This window comes from Idiotropiscis lumnitzeri, chromosome 1 (genome assembly GCF_059441095.1).
Source record: "Idiotropiscis lumnitzeri isolate Australia: NSW breed Sydney's pygmy pipehorse chromosome 1, RoL_Ilum_1.0, whole genome shotgun sequence".
Taxonomy (NCBI): Eukaryota; Metazoa; Chordata; class Actinopteri; order Syngnathiformes; family Syngnathidae; genus Idiotropiscis; species Idiotropiscis lumnitzeri.
Window position 1 is genome coordinate 25,690,711 of NC_142391.1, and position 21,106 is coordinate 25,711,816.

The 21,106-nt window shown below is 44.3% G+C and overlaps 1 protein-coding gene across 6 annotated transcripts in view; it reads right to left on the bottom strand.

The window, feature by feature from the left end:
• The window catches only part of mef2cb (myocyte enhancer factor 2cb), a 201,068-nt gene that overhangs the window by 36,965 nt on the left and 142,997 nt on the right, over nt 1-21,106 (bottom strand). For all 6 annotated transcript variants that reach the window (XM_088291989.1, XM_088291997.1, XM_088291979.1 and 3 more), the window contains one exon: nt 2,507-2,713. In XM_088291989.1, coding sequence (XP_088148115.1) covers nt 2,507-2,560 — 54 coding nt within the window. In that variant the 5' untranslated portion in view covers nt 2,561-2,713. The remainder of the gene's footprint in view (nt 1-2,506; nt 2,714-21,106) is intronic.

The window sequence follows — 21,106 nt, forward strand, 5'->3', positions numbered from 1 at the left end:
CTTTCTCATATCCATGTGTTCGTTGGAATTCCATTCATAGAGACCAGTCATGACGCAGGTCAAAAGGACACCTCCAGCACTGACGAATCGATTCCACGAGTGACTCTGCAGATGACTGAGCCGGCCGGATACAAAGAAGAACTGAAGAAAGCGTTGCTGTGTCAGATTTATGTCAGAGAATTAAGAAAGGCCCGAAGCTGGTCAGAATGCGTGTTTTTGACCTGTGATCCAGGGGCCACGCTCGATGCGTATGGATGCAATTTGGAATGTCGTCAAGCTGAAAAAGTGTCAGTGGTCAGTTGGAGCACGGGAAGTGATCGATTGAGTGCCTCGAGGGCAGTGAGGAAGGAGTGCTCTCTTTGTCTTTTTTTGTTTTTTTTCTCCACAACCGCGGACATCAGAGTGGGCACGAGTCACAAAGTTCCATTTTTCAAGAATTGCACGCTGAGGCTCCTGCAACGATTTACAGGGCTTACAGTGTATGGGACATGATTTTTACAAATTGCAACATGTTTCAGACAAAATATCCATGTCGCAATGAAAAGTTTCTCGAATTGATACACATTCATGAATTTAGCTTTATGCTTTAGAAATCATGAAGAAGGCGGATATAATGTCATCGAACCTCATCTCTGACTGTGAAGTGTCGCTCGTCGTGGTTTTTCTTCATTTAGATTCTCCTTTAATTAAACAATGAAAATGGAGCGACCAATACTTACCGACAGATTGTCATCGCCATCTTAGGAATCTAAAGACAACCCCGTGAGGCCACGCACAAACTGGGTCAAACGGCCAGTGGGCGTAATAATTTTTCTGCATCTTTTTTGGGGCCTTTTCATTTTGTACTCCTTAAAATGTTTTTGGGGGTAACCTTTAGGGTAAAACAGATTACGTCTGTGGGATTTATTTATTTTTTGTTCACTGATGTTGGAACTGAGAGCACTGTTGTTGTTCATCCAAAAGTAGCTTGATGGGGTTGAGTCCAATTTTTACACACCAAGCACATCCAGACATACCTTCTTGGAATCATGCAATTACCCAAATCGTCAAAAGACCGTATCTCAATGAGCGGCGAATGCTAAATTGCAAAGGTAGCAAATTTGTCAAATTTTCGGACGAATACTTGCAAAAATCAGGGTTCACCGCTGACATTTTGAAACGCTTAGCATTGACTAAGCAATGAAAATTGCAACTTTTTAGGATAGTATTGCCAAGATTAGCAATTATTTGACACTCCTTTGCAACTGTTGGGGAGTGTTTGGGACCTTTAGCCAACATCTTTTGAAACTGAAGGCAGCCCTTAAGCGTCCTTGCCTTCCTTTGTGCCTTGTTTCCTCTTGCCCGGATTGATCTTCGATGGGAAGAATGGGTGCTAGTCACTGAGTGGCGAATGCTACCAACAAAAGGATCCAAATTAGGGCTGTCAAAATTAAAACGTTAACTCTGGAGATTGGTTTTACCATTTTGACGCAGTTAAATATTTGAACTCGGTTTTATTTGCAACAAAAATTAGTTGCATACTTTGCAAAACCAAATTCAAATACTGGACCATATTAGTTAAACAGTCTTTGAAATAAAATATACTATATACTTGGTTATTTTACATTAAGTTAATAATATGAAGTTAACATCTGTTACATGCTTCCCCCCCAAAAAACAGTAGGTAAAAAAATGTAATGAATTGCAATCAATTCCGGATGATTTTTTTTTGTGATTATTTCTTCACAATATATTGGAACCATGGTCACGTTGTCTCTAGCATTGGCCAAAAAAAAAACCTATGCCGTCTTTTGTTAAGACAGTTTACAAATGCTTACGACTGTCTTGCAAGCGCTGACCACTGTTAGTGAAACAATGACCAAAACACAAGTAAAACTATTTGCAAATATGTTTGCAAGCGTTCACCACTCAGTGAGATGCGGGCTTAAGAGAAAGAATAAACAATAAGGTGAGGTGGAAATACGGTAACTAGTGCAAATCTGATTGACAAACCAATTGGGCAATCTGTTTGAATTACCCCCCGCAGAGCAGCGACTTTTCCACAAGCAGCACGCTCTCTTTGTGTGGTGTTTGCTTTCTCCCACCCAGTAATATTCCACTGGCGGCGAGATGAACAGGATGGTGTGCGAGGGCCGCCACAGTCTAAAGCAGGCCGCTGCGCTCCATGTGGGCACTGATATGCAGAATGGCATTGAAGCCTTGAGAATAGTCTCACCGGAAACAGCCCCCCCCCATCCCAGATTGCCTCAACACAGGCTGCTGAAGTGAAGGAAACAAACCTCGTCATTATGAGCCAGGAACACTTCACCCCCAAAGCAATAAGTCTGCTCTGCTGGTATGCACTCCCTTGTCCCCCCATTTCATATTGCTCAGACTCCCGAAAGATTTTCATTGTTGAGGGTTGTGTGTGGGGGTATAGGGTGTCCCCCTCCCCACACACACTCTTTCCACTTCTCCCCACCCCACCCTCACACTCATCCATCCTCCCATTCCCCCCGAGACATACCTGTCTGTTGCGTTCATCCATAATCCGCGTGATCTGAATCTTTTTCCTCCCCATCGTCCCCGTCGCTTTCTGTCTCTCCTCTTCCCAAAGAACTTGCTTGCCTCTCTCTTTTCTTCTTTCCTCTTCCTCTTGTTTCTCTCTCTCTTTCTTTCTCTCTCGCCGGCTTTCTATTTGTTCCAATCAACTCAAAGATTCCAGCATCTGTACCTGCAAGAAAGAGAGAGAACAGAAGGAGGGGGGCGGGAGAGGATGAGCATTAAATGAAATGAAATATGGCAAAATACTGAGAGGAATGGAAAAAAAATATATAAAAGTGGCATCATGGCAGCCACTAGGGAGGGCGAAGAAAGACAAAGAATCTGTCAACAATGTTGTGAGAGTGGCTGTGTTTTTCACTGTCGATATCATGCAAATCAGTTTTTGCTTCTTTTGGTCTCTCTCTCTCCCGGCGCAGACTATGAGAGGAGACAGCGCTGTCAGGATCTCGCCTCGTTCACAGAGAGTTTGACAGTGTTTTGGAAGTGCCGCTAACTTAAACGCTCTAATCACGAGCACTGTAACATTACCTCCAGACTGAGCAAAGCCTTTTACTTCCTCCTGTAAAACTTCACTGTACTGACAGTCAAACTAGCACCCGGATTTACCCCACTTCCACTTTTTTCTCCAAAATGCGGGATGAAGGAATTCCATACGTTTTCTATGCCACTTATACTGCTCGAGTTGAAGCTGGGTTAACTTTGGGCGGGAGGTGAACTCAGTTTGGGTATATGAATTTTTTTAAAGATCTGTTAATTGAGTTTTTTTTTTTTAAGTATTTCATTGCGATGAGATAATATGCCTCTGTTCCTTTTGGTATTGAGTGGTTGTTAATCCCACGCAAGCTTCGCTGAAGTCATTTCAGTGAACTGAATGACTTAAGACGGGGGACTTGAACTCTGCTCGTTCCCATTCTGGCTCCACAAAAGACATAATAGGTCAAATAAAGACGTTCTTGGAGGCAGCATTCAAACAATTCCAGCATGAATTTTCAATCTGCAGATATAGTTCTTGTCTATTTGCACTCGGCTTTATGCGAGTGCGTGAGTTCTTGGTCAAAAGCTGCTCAGCTGGACTTTGCGTTGCGTTTGCCCCAAAATGTTTGCGTGAATGTGCATGTGTGTGTTCTTTATTTGAGCTTGGCTAAGCCCGAGCTTCAGCGCATCTCTCTGGAGGTGCTTATAAGTAGGCCAACCCAATCTATCTAAGGGAGGAGCACAAGAACTGTTGTTGTGTTTTCTTTTGACAGTAGAGGTGATAACGTCCCTCGTTATGCAAATGAGCATCCCATTATTTAAACTCAGTGCAATGCAGGGAAGCTGTCAGTGCCATCACATAAAAATAAAAAAATAAAAATCCGCCATCTACCCGGCCTTTTTTCTCCATCTTCTCTTTCTTCTCTCCTTTCTGAACCAGATTTCCGGCACCTGGCAGCACGAGCATCAGACATTGATGTGGAAGACGACACCGCTTCACCAAAAGACATGACAGTCTCTCTCTCTATCACTCTTTCTCTCTTCTCTCATGCACCCTTGCTCTCTTCCTCGCTCTTCTCACATTCTCTCCTTTGCGTACACACACTGTACTGCACTTCCTTTACCCCCCTCTCCTCTTTTCTCCTCATCTCCCCCTAACCCGAATCCATGTATTTATTGAGTAACATGCATGAGAAAGCAGAAGAATGCTTTAAACCCCCGAGGTGAACACAGCACCCGGCTACGCACTTGACCTCTTTTTTTCCACCTAGTAGGACGTTGATAATGAAAGTATGCAATAGGGACATCCACCAAGGCTTGCGCATGCACGAGCAATACGACTTTACACGCAACATAAAACACTGCCGTTTGCGGAACTATATGCCATCAAACTGAGGACTGTTTATGATATGTGCTCATTGACGGGGATAAACAGGTCACGGGAAACGTTAAACCGCAAATCACAAGAACAAGAGTATGCTGTGGTGTAAAACGGACAACTGTCAGACAGAGAAAAAAAAGGCAAAATCCTTTTTTTTTTTTTTTTTAACATTCTTTTTAAACACCCACATTAGAAGATGGAAGTATACCTAATGGAGTGTCCTGAAAGTAGAGTTCAGTGTGAGGATGCCTGAACCATGCCTACACTTAGAAGTGTTGCATCTACTAATATTATTAAGAGGGAGTAAATAATGTGGGAGGGGGGAATATTAAAAAAAAACATTAAATCGTAAATTAAAAAAAACTTGACATGTATGGCAATTATCTGAGCATCTGAAAACTGCAAACAGGAGAAAGGGGATGTACATGCAAAGCATACTCGGCAGTTGGGGAAATAATAATAAGATCTAAAATAACTCTGTCAGATCTGAGGAGGGTATCCAGTACATTTTTGTGCAAACACACCCATCCTTAAAGACAGACAAAAAAACAAAGCGATGCCCTCTGGAAGGAAACAAAGAGGGATGTTGTCAGACAAACTGGGATTACAAGCCAACTAAGACGCTTGGCACAAGAAAGCCAGACAAGCGTATCAATCAAGCCAGCAGCGTACCTCAATCACAGGCTGACAGCATCATCCCCTCCCAGCCTTTGTAGTCAACACAAGCCAGCTCGGGCAGGGCTCCAAAAAGCCAGGGGTTACTTCAATGATCCCTGCCTCCTGGCCTCCTCAATCCTCCCAAAGCACTCGTGAGCAGATCTGAACCTCTCAATGTCAACACCCGCTGGGGCAACACCTTAGGCCTTACGTAACATTAAGACAAAGCCCGTGTCCTGAACATTTAATCCCTGCTTTTGGCTCCCAGTGCTCGCCATGCAGCACTCCCTGAGGAGAAGCCGTGTGAGCGAGCCCCCCCCCCCACCCCCTTAAATCCCAACCACCACCTCCTCCTCTCATCCCTTCGCACTTTCACCACCTTTACCTCCTCCTACACATCACCGCAAGCTCCCTCACCCCTTTTCCTCTTCCTCACACCTGCCCCCGTCCCAGATGAATATGAATGCCAGGCCGCTCCTGGATATGTGCACATTGGCCACCCATTGCATCTCCTCCTCCGCCTCCCCCCGTGGTGATGGAGCATCAGTTAACAGATTACCAAGTGAATCGCTCAATCCAATTTGGCCCGGTGAAGTCAGGGTGGCGATATGGAAGGGAAAAGCTGGGGAAACTAGCGTCGCTTAGTGAGCATGCTCACGTGGCACACGGCAGTAATCCTCTGGAGGAATTTTTCACAAGGGACCTCTGACCTCGGGAGGGCAGGTGAGGTGAGCAAAGGGCGCAAAAAATAGACCTTAAGGCAGTTTACTTAGCGTAAATTTAGACACGGAATTTATCGAACCTGACGAATACTTGTGCGCTTGCTGAGAACGGCAAAGAGGCCTCGGTGGACACCTGCTCATGTTGAAGTAGGCAGAGGCGCCACAAAAACAGAAGGACAACAGTTGCTCCTCTGCTTGTTTAATATCATGGCTCTGTGAGCTTGGAGCTGGACAGGTGACAATGAGAGGGGAGGAGGATGGAGCGTGGAACACACACAGATACATACATACAAGAAGAAAATAGAGTGAGGCAAAAAGAGGGATCTTTTGAACATGCACCAGGCCTCTCCAGGGGGAGGGGAAGCGCTGTAGCCATGACCCTCCCATCTGTTAAGCAGGCGGACAGAGAGAGCGAACCGGAGAGAGAGAGATGAAGGTTGGGGGAGGATGGGAGAATTGGAGAGGGAGATTCGGCACATAGATCTAATGAGCGCGCTTTCTCTAGGTGTCTCCGAAGTGGGAGCTGAGAGGACGATGAGAACACGAACACTCCAGTGAGCACCACAAGGCTCGATTCTAGGTCACCTCTCTCCCGAGCGATTAGTCGCTAAAAACTAATACACAGGACTCGGTGCTTTTTCACATTCTAATTGACACTGTGCAAATGGCTGAAGTCTGGACTAGTGCACTTTGATGAAGAGCGCATGAGCAACAGCACTGTGGTACAGCATTGGTGGTTTGGTTAAGTTAAAGGTTGTGTTACAGTGGCTTGAGTTGTAAAAAGAAAAGAATGTCTTATCAGACATTAACGGCAACATTCAAAATCTTGATATCAGTTTCACTGCCTTTTTTTGTGGCAGATATACTGAACTGTAAAGCTTATCTTTTTATATGATTTAAAATGCGAACAAATTCACCAGAACATTTTTATTTTGAAGAATCTCCAGTAAGGCGCATCTACAGATTTCTTTCTACATTCGAAGAATTGTGCGGGGGATACTGTTGAAACAGAAAATGATGCCTCTGTATCGTGCAACATGTCCTGAAATCTGCTGAGGGGGTTATTCTTGAATTCTAATTCTCTACATGTTAGAGCGCAGAGCAGTTTGGGGAAGGTGATTTATCATGACAGGATTGGTGATGTTTTTGGTGATGGTCTCGGCCTCCCCATACTGTACATCTGCAACACATTTGGTCATCGTATGTGTCCTGAAATATCTACGTATACGTCTATATAAATATATAGACGTATACGTATATATTGTCAGTATCGCCTTATTCTCTGAGGAAATGTGGTTGTCAGGCTTTAAAATAACATGTTACACTAAAGTAAGTAAACCCTTTAGGAGGTGTATGGTTCATTAAATAAACATGCTCTCTTTTTAAATAAACTCTCATTTCCTTGAAGAGGAGGGCACCCCAAAAAGTTTTTATTTCCTTATCCACATGCAATCTGAATGTTCTGCTCTCACAAGAGCTTTTCTACTTTGTGCGTCTGTTGTATCTCTTGTCTGTCAGTTGACATGTGGATTTTGCTGTAGTGCACGCGCGTACATTTTGGAGTCAGAATAAGCGCTTGCATTTGGCACATTTGGTGCTTCTAGGGATTGATTGAGAGGATCCAGCGAGTCAATGGCCACGCAGCATGGGGAGAGAGGAGGAAAAACGTGTACCGGGTCTCATTGTGCCTCTAATGTCATTAGCGGCGGTGACTCGTCTATGTGGGACGTAGCGTTTGCAGTCTGTCACAGAGAGATAGGTAGGGTGACGAATGGCTAGCGCGACTACTTCTACCTCCTCCATTTTCCCTTATGTCTATATTTTCTCAGAGTGACCTGAAGCTGGGTGGTAGCCCACGTGTAGGTGGGCCTCTGTGGCTTTGAATTGCTGCCGATATTAGGGCTAATTTAGCATGTTAGCGGCTAAAGAGATTAGCAACATGTACACCAGGGGATTAGCGTGATAGCGGCGGATCATCTTATAATGTGTTCATTCTCCTCAGTGAAGGTTTGAGCTAAACCTGAATTTGAATGTTTGTGTGTGTGCGCGTGTGTTCTTATATGTGTGTTGTAAAATATTGCAATATATTCTTGCTTGTCTCTTTCTATTAGCTCATGATCTATTCTGATCATTAGCAAGACAGCAACGGTTTCATGCGTATCCTATTGTCGATCTCCATGTACCTTAGAAGTGAGACATCTGTCTCTTGAAAATTACTGTTCTTTACATATTGCTACACTCCTAACTGGGACTGACAACATGGGGAAAAAAGAGGACCGTCAGAAGTACCTGCTCAAGTGCTGAACTCTCGATGACACCTGAAGCAATTGTTCAACTTCGGCATGAAATGTAATTGATGGCCATTCTAATGAGACTCTTCCAGAAATGTTTCCCGTCCTGTGACTCACTCTGTCAAGCCCAAGCGGGTCTCAGAGGCCAGAAAGACAGGAAAGATCATGGAAGGATGTGACATCAGCAGCCATAGACAATCGAAGTTGCTTCCTTTCCTCAATCTCTTCAGATCAAGACATGTACGCTGCCCCACATGAGGTACAGAAGCACCAAAACTTTGTGGATGCGGATTATTACCAGACCTCATGTTGACTTCCCCATACACGTTATTTTAAGTCATTTGCTAAAAATATATTCCATGAAGCAACTGCGTGCTGTTGTGAAAACACTAACATGGAACCTCGATGAAAACGCTAAGCAATTCTATTTCTTTTTCCGACGGGCCATAAATAGAACACTTACAAGGAAGTATGAGATCAAAAAGATTGGAGCAGACATAGTTGGAGTCGCTCGTATGAAGAGAGTGACACAAGATGAGATCACGTCAAATAACAATTAGTTGGAATCATGAATTTGAAAAATGAGTTTTCGAACATCAGGGTGGCCGAGAGAGCCGTTTCAGAAAGCCCAAACAAATATCACCCCAAATGCTTATTATACAAATAGACATGTAGAAAAAATGTTTGTTTGCTGCAATATATCTTTTCCTTAATATCTACTGTATTGAACTGTATATTGCAAATCCTGTTATCTCAAACAGCTCCTTGCCTTGTGACAATTTTGAATTGATTGCCCTTACAGGTGACTACATTTTTGTTTACTTGGATATTTAAAAGCCGAGTGTAGACATGGACTTTCGAAATGCGAGCCTTCATGTGGGCAGCTGTTCATCTCACTCAGCAGCACCAAACAGAAGGCGACCAGAGTCACCATGTAGACAGGTAGTCATCCGTCAGAGGCAACGCCGAGACAGGTGAGAGCCATCTTTTCATATAGCCTAGTGCTGACTTCCCCAAGGACGCGATGACTTGACACAATGCGTCAGCCCCCTCTCTGAAAGCAGGCCAAGGGCTGTAAAAGCCACAGCTGCTGGACCAAAGGCAGACGAGCCAGAGGACACACACACGTGGAAATGAGAAGGGGGACACATGGATTAAAACATAAAATAATCAACTTAATGGGACTGTTCTAGTGAGAGTAGGAGAAGAAGTACACAGAATAGGGGTTAATTGAAATATCTTTGTTTTCAACATCAGATCAGAGACGGTCTGTTTTAAGAAAGCTCAAACTGCATTTTGTAGACAAGGCCGCGGACCGGGTCCACAAGGATTGAATAATTATTTCACTAATCAAAAGTGGAAGAGCAATTTTATTTTGGAAATCAGGGGCATCCATCTGTGACTCAGTCAAAACACTGAACTCGGTCGACGATAGACAAGCTAGCCAAAATGAGTAATAAACAAACACGCTTGTGGACCTACTTCAAAAAGTAAACCAAGCCAAATAATGAGCTAGAAGATCTTACGACTTCCAAGAAAAAGAAATCTGTATTAAAAATAAAATTTTGGAAGGCCTACTAACGGAAGCGGTTTATAGCTAGCTGACTCGCACGTACCAAAAACGCAAATATGAGTCTCGCAAATGAAGCAATGGAGCCATCAAGAATTCTTGGGCAAAAGGAGCGCAAGCACCAAGTAGCGTCACGATGAGTTTTATATTTAATAATTTATTTATTTGTTTCTGTCGGTCTGCCAAAAGTTGTCTTCAGGTGAAACTGGTGAGTGGCGCAAAAAAGGTTGGGGACTTATGCTGCAGAACACTCAGCAAATGGAAATTCTAGGTTGTAATTTGCTTGCCAGGCCAGTAGTTGGCAATGTCTTTGAAATGTAAGGAAACAAGATTTTTCCGAAAACGTTTCTAATGTGTTTTCAGGCTCCGAAAGGATGTCGTCATGTAAACAAAATCCTTTTTGTAAATCAGTGTTTCAAGTGCAACGGTGGAAGTTAAACTCCAGCATTATGACCACAGTTTCGCTGCCTCTTCCTCTCTTTCTTTCACTCCCCTCTTCCTGCCATTGTTAGGTCATTTACTCATGTTCCAAGTCACCTCCTCAAATCAATACTCCCAAAAGCTGAGTATGAAGAGGTGGGCTCCAGCACCGCCTCTAACGCACACACATTCACAGTACCCAGGCATTAACTCCCTACTTGTCTATTGTGTTACAAAAAAACAAAAAACACACAATCTAATGAACAACAAACTAATGCAGTTAACGCACGGCGAGACAAGCCAACAACCCCCGCCCCCACAAGAACAGCCGGGAGTCATGTCACTTACGACACAAAGCACTGACATATTCACCCAATTATGTTCTCCGCCGACTAAGACAATGTCTTTGTCGTCTTTAGTGGGGGGGAGCAATGAGAGCGTGTAAGAGGTGAGCGCTGCACTGGGCGAGTTATGAAGACCTGAGCCCACGACCCCCCCCCCCCCCTCTTCTAATAGCGCACCTCTTCAACCGAGCACCGTATCGACACCAGACGTGGCGGTGAGGGTGATGATTTCATCACACCCTCAGCCCTGACTCCTCCTGGCTGCCACAGTCTTCTAATCACCCTAATTAAAAGCTTTGTTCATTTAGAAATCTCTGATGACAATTTGTTTCACTCCCCCCCTACAGCAGTGGTAGCTGTGAAGAGAGGAGAATTAAATTTGATCTTCTGACAGCAATTATTAAATGCTCTCTCCTGGCCTCAATTAAGGCCCGCAGGCTAATGCTAACACGGCTAACCCTCATGCAGCCACGAGGTGCACTTCCTCTTTTTTTTTTTTTTCCATCAGCGGCTTCATTTCGTCACCTCTTTCCGCAGGAGGGCCTGTGTGCAGCCTCCAAGGAAAGAAACACCACATTCAGGCAGTGGTCTAGTTTTCATCGTGGCTAATGGGAAGGGTAAAATGAACAAGGATTTCCCTTTCTGGGGTATTTGTGGTAACTAAATCAAAAAGTTGGCAATGGCAGGTCCACTGGGAAGTTTTCCCCTTTACTTAGGCTACTTAATCAGCAGGTTTAGCCTCTATTATAGCAATTTGAATTGTCTCACATGATCGTCCAATCTCGTGATTTTTACAATCGGGCGAATTTGATCAATTGTAAAGGTCATAAAGAGACACGATAATCCCGAGGTACAAGGATGTTCCTAAATTGAACAATAATATCTTTGTTTTAGATTACATAATATAACATTTCAGTGTGGTATTGTGAAAAACACCACACGCAAAAATGCTTATTGTTTAATCAAGCTGCAACTTTTTAAGACTGGCTGTATGCCGCCCATATGTTAACTAGCATTATGCTGTGAATTCATTGATAAAAGGAAGGAAGAGCGATATACAGTTCGTCAAATATGCCTCTCTGTTCACAGGTCTGCTCATCGGGCATCTCACTTCATTAGAAAGGTGCAATCCGATAACGGAGAGGCGACAAGCAACCCCAGACGACGATTGCCATCGTTGGCCTTCATTGCTTGAAATGGCGTCTAGCGCTTTAAAATTAAACATGTCCCCAAATGCCGGGATAAAATAAAATGACGTGTCGAGATCATTCCTGAATATTATGACTTGCTTTTTAACCATGCCACTGAAACAGAAGTAGAAGTATCGTGAGGTTTGACAAGATAAATAAATATGAACAAAAAGTATTAGAGTGCGATAGTAGAATATTCATGTACAGCATATAAAGTCAATGGATGATGGAATTTATTTCTGCTCTTCATCACCTAAAAAAAAAGACGTTTCAAGAGCCCGATGTATGACCCATGTTTTACGACAGGGCTCCAACAGAAATAGTGTTTCATAGGATACTGATATGTTTTCACATTCTAACTTGTTTTTAATTCCTTCAAAGCTGTCATGTCGCATGATGTGACAAGCGGCAGTCACAGGGTGGGTGTGATTTTCTGAGAAGTCGACGGTTGCACACTTCAACAACGATGTCCTTCATACTGTAGATACGACCTTCTGGGTTTTTTTTTCTCCTTTTTCCTCCGGTCCCTTTGCTCTACTCGGAAACCGAGTAACCTAGATTGTAACGTATCAAGAGGGGAATGGTGAGCCAGGACCAAAAGGAGTACAAGAGATGGAGCGCTGGTTCAGATGTGCATTCAAATAGAAATAAACATAACGGGCTGCTTTGACCGTTTTTTTCCCATTTTCTGATTGATAACTGTGAATATCGTGCACATCATTAAACACAGACTTTGGCGCTGCTAGTGTTTGTTCAAGCAAGGCTGGTGTTATGTTTCCAGGCGTTGTCTCTTCACCACACGCGCACAGAGAGTAAACTTGATACACAAGCAGCAAACTCTGAATCCATAATTAATGGCACTCGTATTCTTTTGTTTCAATCAAAAATAGATCATTTAAGACACCAAAACACCACATTTTGAAGTTTTACAGCACACGCGTTCTCCAGTTGGAACTGTGCTTTACAGTTCCCAGGGGAGCGCTGGTGCTGTGTGTGTGTGTGTGTGTGTGTGTGCACGTTTCTGTGTGCATGTGAGGAGAAAGGTTGTCTGGAGTGTGGCGGGCGTGTGGTGGCATGACGGCACCTACAGATGAGCCTCTGTTTAGGGGAGTGGCCCCCGCCGAGGCCAAGGCCGGGCCAGGCCCAGCCCAAGCCTCTCATTAGCCGCTCCTTTTTGGAGTGGTTAAGAGAGGGGGAGCGGAGGGGGGTGTTACAGGCGTAGGGACTGGCAGCACCGACGTACTCCACTCCCAGCGCCATCACAAGGCGACCTCATCAAAGCAAGCGCTCGTAATTTGTCACAGAAAGCAGCCAATTAACATATGTTAAGGAGGAGGGAGGCTGAGGGGATGGGAGGAGGGGACGGCGGGTTGCACAAAAAAAAAAAAAAAAAAAAAAGATAGCTTATGATTAGAGAGTCTGCACAGCTGCATGGAATCAAGATGGCAAAGGGAAGGTTTGAAAGAGACCTCAGAGCTAGTAATCTGATAAAGCTGACTGTTACTTCAGCCCCACGAGCGGAGGGGGGGGGGGGGGGGCAGGAGAATGAACTAATGCAGACAAACAAATATCAAATTACCGCCGCGAGGCTTCGAGCTTTGGCAGAGTGCCTCGGGCTCACTATGTGGCGACAGTGCAGGCCACTGTATCACATGGACCCTCGCCCGCCCACCCCACACCCTGCTGTTTGACCACGCTCTATTTTTAGCACCATTGTGTCTGGCCGTTATACTAAAAGTGCCAGGAATGTATGCTCATTTCCTCATTGTCACAACAATATTAAACGACAGGTGCGCGGCGATGTCTTCCGTTTTTGTTTTGGCTCACCAAGACTTAGACAAGTTACATTTCAACTCGTTTGCGTATAAATCTCTATTCCGCCCATGTTTTGTTTTTTGCTATACTAGCTGACGCTCTTTATGCATGTGTGTGTCTGAATGTTATTGTCGATGTTGTCAGAATATCTTATATGATAGTTTGCCTTGTTGTCGGAGCGCGGTGGCAGGTTGAATGCATTAGCGGCGCACGCCGATGCCATTCTGTTATCTGTCGTCTTGCCGCCACGCCTGCGCCTCGTCTCCTCTGCATCTGATCACAACGAGGCTGACAAGCCAGTTTGGGTTGCAGTCTACAGCCACATTCTTCACTACGTGGGATCTGACTCGTTCACAAAGTCAAACAATAAAAAGGTGCGGGGAGGGAGCGTTGAACACTTTTGAGTGATTTGTCGAATTGTATGCTAAGTTACAAGGGAAATTACGAACCAAAAGTCTCTTTTTCACGAGAAAAGGGCTGACTTCTACACTTGCAAAATTTTATCTAAATCTAACCAATATAAAGGTGTGAATTGGACAAGAAAGCATACCTGATTAAAAAGTTCAATATTAGATTAAAATCCCTCACAGTGAGGACATTGTTGCACAGCCAATAAATACAAATATTGCTAAAAAACAAATCCGGTACATATTCTGGGAAATACAGTTAAGTAAGTAAAGTACTAAATTTGCATCACTGACAAAATTACGACTTTATCCAATAAATGTCAGTCAAATACAAAATGAGTTCTTGCACTTGAAGTTGGTTTCTTGTTCTGCAGTTTTTGTGCCATCCATGGTAATTCTTCTTTTTTATTTTTTTTTCTTTATTTTTTTTATGCAAGAAAACCCTTTGTACTGGAAAAAAAAAAAACTACAGAATGAATCCTAACATCTAGTTAGGTTGTGTGTGGCCCCACAGTAGCACTGATAAAAAAGTGCGGCCCCCTCCAGATATAAAGCATTATAAGAAAATAAGTTCTTGTATAGCGGATCGTAAACTGTGCAGGGGTACCTAATGGTGTGTCCAATGCAGTCCTCAACAAGCATAAAAGAAATCCACAAATGGTGGGGAGTCTGTAAGTAAGTGACCCCCGCCCCCACCCCCCCACTCTGTATGTATAAATCATGACAGCTTCCTTTTTCCGCCTCTTTGTCTCTCCGGCACTCCTATCTTTGCCATCAAGCATCAATCGTTACTTATTTATTTTTCCTATTTGGGAAGTAAAGAGCCAGAGTGGTGGGGCGAGAAGAGTTGTTTGGTTCACAAGGTTTCATCTTCTGCTTCTGGTTCAGCAAAGGACCTGACTTGCCTGGACTTCCCCCAACGCAACGACCATCATCTTCATCATCAACATCATCATCATCAGGAGCTCTCAAATCCCTCCGCTACGAGGACAGCTGCATCGTTCACATAACCTCGCTTGCCCCCTCCCAGTGCTCCAGCACCGCCGCCCCCGGCTAATGATAGCAGAGCATGTCCCCTTTCGCAAGCTTTTTCCACACAAACTCACAACAAGAAACGAGTGGGCACAACACACACCCCCTCTCCCTCTTCCTCCTCCCCTTCATTTATTTTTCTCATATCACTCAATTCCTTCCCCCAAAAATCCCCTTGCCTTCTGACCCAAAGAAGGCCTGAGAATGCTCGACAACCCCCCCCCCCAACACATACACACACACAGTAATATGACGCACACTTAAGCGCCCCCCTGATTCCATACTGTTCGCTCTCACTGTGTTCGCCCCTCACTGCAAGTGACCTGCATCACAGCTGTGTGTGGGAACTTGCACGGTGGAGTGTGTGAACGCGTGTGTTTGCACATACCTGCGCGCGGTCAGGCTGCATGAGTGATTACTGTTGTCGGTTAGGCTGTAGTTGTGCCCATCGTTTTGTCGTTTCGACCGCCGGCGGCTCAACCTCTGTGTCCCCGTCCGTCTCTAAATTCGTTCACATGCAGTCACTAACCCTTAAAATAATCCAAATCTTGGCTGTATTCGGGTTTTTAAAGGTAAATGTGTGAAAAAACCCCAAATATTTTTAATACGTTTTTCTTTTGGTGTCACTACAGCGAAAATGGCACAGTGTATATACAGACACACATGAATGTGTTTTATCGACGGTAGAACGTAAGGGGGAATTCCGTCTATTTGCGTCATTAAGTCCGTGCGACGCCATTTCAATCGGATATTCAAATATCACTTTCACTAATATCACTTCAAATGCTAAATAAACCACAATATACTTTTGTACAAACTGTTATTTTTGTGTGTTTTTCATTTGAAGGTCTGACTTATCCTGATGTTGCCTGAGTGTTGCGGAACAGACCGAGAGGGTCAGCGCCTTGAGTTGTTAACAAAAGCTTTCATTGTACAATACGTCTATTGAACCCTTTTCACACAACTTATGAAACGCTTCGGATGAATACTCATCGATTCCGGGGAACGAATGGCCGAGTCATGTGTTGTTTTGGAGTGGATGCCTGAAAAATGGGATGAAATTTTTGTGTGCGCGTGTGTGTGTGTGCGTGTGGCGGCATCAGCGGGCGGCAGCGCTGGCTTCTGTGGCTCCTACTGTGCATTATATCATATAAACAACGTATTACATGTGTACTTAACCGAGGGGAGCTGCTGAGCGCTGAGAGCTAATCCCTGTTATCGTTCCAAGCATTTCTCCCTTGATTAGGGAAGAGGAGCCCAAGATGGTTGAGAAAGGCGAGTGAGGAGGCGGCAAAAAGAGAGAGAGCAAGAGAGGAAAAAAAAAAAAAAAAAAAAAAAGCATTTGCGTTAACTTCCCACATCCTATCGTTTCTCACTCTCTCCTTTGGCACACTCGCTACCCTCTCTTTGCCTTCTTCTCATTGTTCTCCCTGTGGATTTTGCGCTGCTTTTCCTTGTTTTTCGACCACCTCTCAGAAGTGGGTCATCGACGGGCAGCGTTTTGAAGAACATGGGAGAGGAAGAAGAAGAAGGGAGGGAGAAAAAAAAAAAAAGCATGTTCTTTCTTGGAGAACAATCTGAGACTTCTTTAACAAGTAGCCCGCTTATCAAATTAAGCTGTCAAAAGCACATTAATAACAGGCCGCGCAATTCCCCTCACACACACACTGAGGGGATATGCATTGGGACTAAAGAATGATCTCTCTCCGGCTGTGTTTAAAAAAAACAAAAAAAACACCAAGGGCACTAATGATTTTCACAGATTCCCACCTCTCTCAGTCTGTATATTTCTCTTTCTCAGGCCAACTCTTAATATGATTATTGGCCATCAACTTTGGGGGGCCCCAGCTGCACAGTGCCACTCATTTAAAGGGCAAATAGCATGTACAAAATGCGATACTAAAAATTATACATGCACACAAGATGTAGAAGAGTCACATTTCTCCTGAACCTCCTTTTTAAGAAAAAAATATTTAGCTGTTTGTCACTCCAAAGGTGAGGCGACGAGAGAAAGTTAACACTCTTGACACAGCTCACATGACATATACCCGAGATCCAGAAACAAAATTAACACCTCGCCGTGTAGATGGCAGTGAGGAGAGAAAAGCACCCCGTGACCTCGCATGCCGAGTCCAAGTATCATACTTACTTCAAATAGTGCTCTCCATTTGAATACATGTCTCAAATAAAAATAGACAAATAAGTTGCACAAATGGGAACCCCGTGGGGAAAAAAAAAAAAAAAAAAAAACTGGCGACAACTTTAAATACACCTGGTCATTGACTCAATTGTTCACACATGGACATTCGAGTCTTGTGTGACTTGCAAACCAAAACAAAAGCACCTAAGTGCTTGTGAGGTTACCAAGAGGATTTTTGACCGAGTGTCATTATTCATTGTGTGTGGAAATGATAAAAATTAAAATATTCGTCATTTTTCTCAAAAAATGTCTGGGAATAAATATAGCCCCCACGTCCCATAAAGGCCTAGTACCCTTGCAGTTGAGTTGTAAACACACCCATGAGGATTCGCTTTTGTGTTGCCGCAACATCTTTGTAGACTGTGTCTCTAATTTTCTGACACTTGACAGTTTTTTTTCTTTTTTTTTTGCTTCCCCAGTCACTGTTTTTTCTCACACTCTCATCCTGTTTGCGCGGCTCCCAAGGGGGCCGTTCGGGGCGAGCCGGCGGCGGATGGATGCGGCGAGGAGGCCCTGGGAGCGAAGCCGGAGCAACGGCAGGTATCTCCCACACTTCCCCGGCTATTTTTACCACCGTCAGGCCAGCGCAGGGCCAAAAATAAGTCAAGAGGCCATTTTTATCCCACACCATCGAGGTGACGCCCCCTTTTGGCTTCCTCACATGAACATGCACTGTGCCAAAAACGTTAACTAGCAAAGTGGGAAAAAAATCTTACTAAACAATGGAAGTGTCACTCTATTGAGCGCACACACACACACACACAAGTGGCAGACAAAAGTCAATATCAAGGCTGAGCTATTTCTGTAGAGAGCACTATTTAGGAAGCGTGGGCCGGGTGCCAGTATTCTCCTCCATCGTCTGGGCGCTATACAAACCTCACCTCTCTCTCTCGCTCAGCCACTCCTCACCCTTTTTCCACCCGACCCTCTCTCCATTGTCTGCTCTTGCTCTCTCTCTCTGAGCCATCTCCTACAAGGCTATTTGTTTTTCCACCCGGTGGAAGCGCAGCGCCAGCCAGGTGAAAGCATCTCAAAGAGATTCTAGAGAGAGAGAGAGAGAGAGAGAGAGAGAGAGAGAGAGAGAGAGGCCCCCACGCCTCCACTCTGGCCAGCAAGGCTTGACGTAAAGCGCGGGGCTGAAGTTTCAAACAAAGTGCCCCCCTCATTCATTATACATGGTCCTCCACTGAAAATCTCCTTCCGCAAGGCCATCTCTTCTCCTTTCTCTCCGTTCTCCCCACCGCTCCTTCCCTCCTCCGGACGAAGCATCCATAAAGTATGAATAAAATTAATGACATCATAAGCTGCACTTTGGAAAAAGGGGGGCATACATCACAGTGCTACTGTACATGAGCCAGACCAAAAAGAAAGGACAGATAAGGCCGGGGTGCCGCAGTAATGCAATGTCAAGTTTCACTTTCTCGAGGGCCATGCGAGTACCCTGCGCGTTCAAGTCCTTCACAAGCTGGCCTCCAGTGTGGGAAACGGCCCAGATGACGCTGGAAAGGAACACTGGTGTGGACTTTGGCAGGTTGGAGCCTCTTGTTCGAGACGGAGAGTGCCGAGTGTTTATTCTCAGGAAGGCCTAAACTCATACGAGTTGAAAATCTTGAATAAGAGGTGGATTAGCGTTGCAATATTGTGCATCGCAGTGGGAGGTGATTTACGGATGACTTTTTGGAGGGGAGAGTTTGTGAGACAGTGGTGGCAGAAAGGCTAAAAACTTGAGTCATTTTTCCCTCTTGGATTCATGTGTCAACACGAGATCGTCTAAAAATACTCGATAGCGGGAGCGGCGGCGGCGGCGCAGAGGCGACGCTTCAGATGGATGCGCGCTCGCGCACAGAGCCACCTCTGTGCGTCTCGCCGGACGAGACGCTACCGAATGACTCCGCTGTGTCGCTGGAGTGACAAAGACAAATTACAGTCGCTGGAAAACGTTCTTTGTGTCGCGCTCTGTATCTTTTTTTTCTTGTATTTATTTTTTTTCTATAGCTGGTGTAGTCCAAATGCGGACCACATTAAAGAAAACATATGTAGAAAGTTGTCACAGGTGGGCCCCTTGTGTGCCATCATGGGGGATGCCGACAGACTTGAGCTCCTTACACGCACATCATATCTAAACAGATAAACACACCTGTGGTGGTCCAAGATAACATGCTACCTTTCTCACAAGATTTAAATGATATTTTTTTTAGGAAGGGAAGAGAAATGTAGGAGAGTGGTGAGAAAGTTACTTAACTAATGTGTTCGCTCATTTAAAAATTAATAAAATAAATAAATAAATAAATTAGAATACCAAGCCTGTACAGTTCAATATTTAGAGCGAAATGTACAAACGTTGTTCTTGTCTAAATGTTTCCTTTGTCTTATCACGCGCATGCAGTCCAACAACTCCCTTCTCCTCTCCCTATCCAAATATTTCAAGGAGCCGGCCTCAAGCATGGTGAGAGGTGTTTCGGGTGTCTCTTTAGGTGGGCTAATGCTGACGATACCATTGTGTGGTCAGCGCGCGGCTGCCTGCGGACCACCCAGCAGGCTGCTGCCGCCATCGTGACCGACAGGCCAGGCAGGAAACAGGAAACAGGAAGGAGGAGGCTGGACGTCCTGTTCAACGAGATGGCCGCGTTCACTACGACATCACTATGGCGTCATTTTAGGAAAAAAAAAAAAAAAACGCAAGGCGTGATTAACTCAGGAATATAATTTGATTTCCTTTTTTTTTTTTGCTTCTATCCAGCCCTCAAACTCAAACATTTCCTTTTTTCAGGTGAGAATAGAGACAACGGCACATTTTCATTTGGAATATACACCAGCAAGAACCTCACACGACACAGACAAAAAAAAAAAAAAATCTGACAAAAAAAACAAAAAACAAAAACAAAGGCATAAACATTCCTATGTGCAAACAGAGACAATAAACGCACTCACACACTCACACAGGCAGCAAACACAAAGCAGCCAAAAACAAAAATCAACTTTAGAGAGAAAATATTCTAAAGTGTGTTTTACAATACAATTAAACATCAAAGGCTGATCTATTCCGCTGTGATCTTTAACACCCCAGTGAACAAGCCCCCCCCCCCCCCCACACCCCCCACAAACACACACTCAGACGCACACATGGAACGCTGCTGAGCATCAGCGCTAATTACTAGACAGACACAAAACTTGGCATCATTATGCAGAAATAAGGACATTCTCTAATATTTGCATTCGACGTAAAGCACACAAGAGGGCTATTTATTTGGATTTGCTGTATTTGATAACGTTTCAAAAGAAGGTGCAGCCTGTTTGAGGACAGAGGAAAAAGATGCGTGAAAAAGTGAGGTCACGTCTCATTGCTCTTAATTTTATTAGTGCAATAATAATTTCATTATGGGCATAAAAAGCATAAAAAGGCTGGCTGGCCTTGTGTAACAAACTACATAACAAGGCCTTGACTTAATAAGAAACTTTTCATCTGCTTCACAGCAGCCACTGGTGAATTTGCATTAGTCGGTCAAAAATGATCTGAAGAATGACCTTTGTTGTATCATATTTAGCTCATGATTTTATTGCCGCTCTTCCTGTTCCTCATGATTTGATTTACTTGACTCCTCTATCACCTTCTCCTTTCAGCCAAAGGCGAACCAAAGTCCAATTATTGCACTTTGAGATCGCTCGCCACATCTTGCCAGCTTGCCGTCTGCAAATGAGCGTTCTGCTGATGGTTAACTGAGCAAACTCTGCAAAACCTCTTCCAAAATATTTGAAACACCATTGGAGGACGGAGGAGTTTTTGGGGGTGGGAGGGGGGGGGGGGGACTTTAAAGCATAGCAAAGGGGGCTGTTGAATTATTTGCTTAAACATGAGCGCCTCTGATGTTTCTATGAAGCTAAATGTTTTCATAGATCTGGTTTTCCATGAGGAGCGAATCGTAAAATGTGCCATTTTTTCTTTCCTTCTTCAGGATTACATCTCTTTGTGGTACACTTGGCATATTTTCTCCTGCGACTTTTAAAAGAAAAGATAAAATTTAGGTAAATGATGCTGGGGTGAGAGGGGGGCAAACCCCT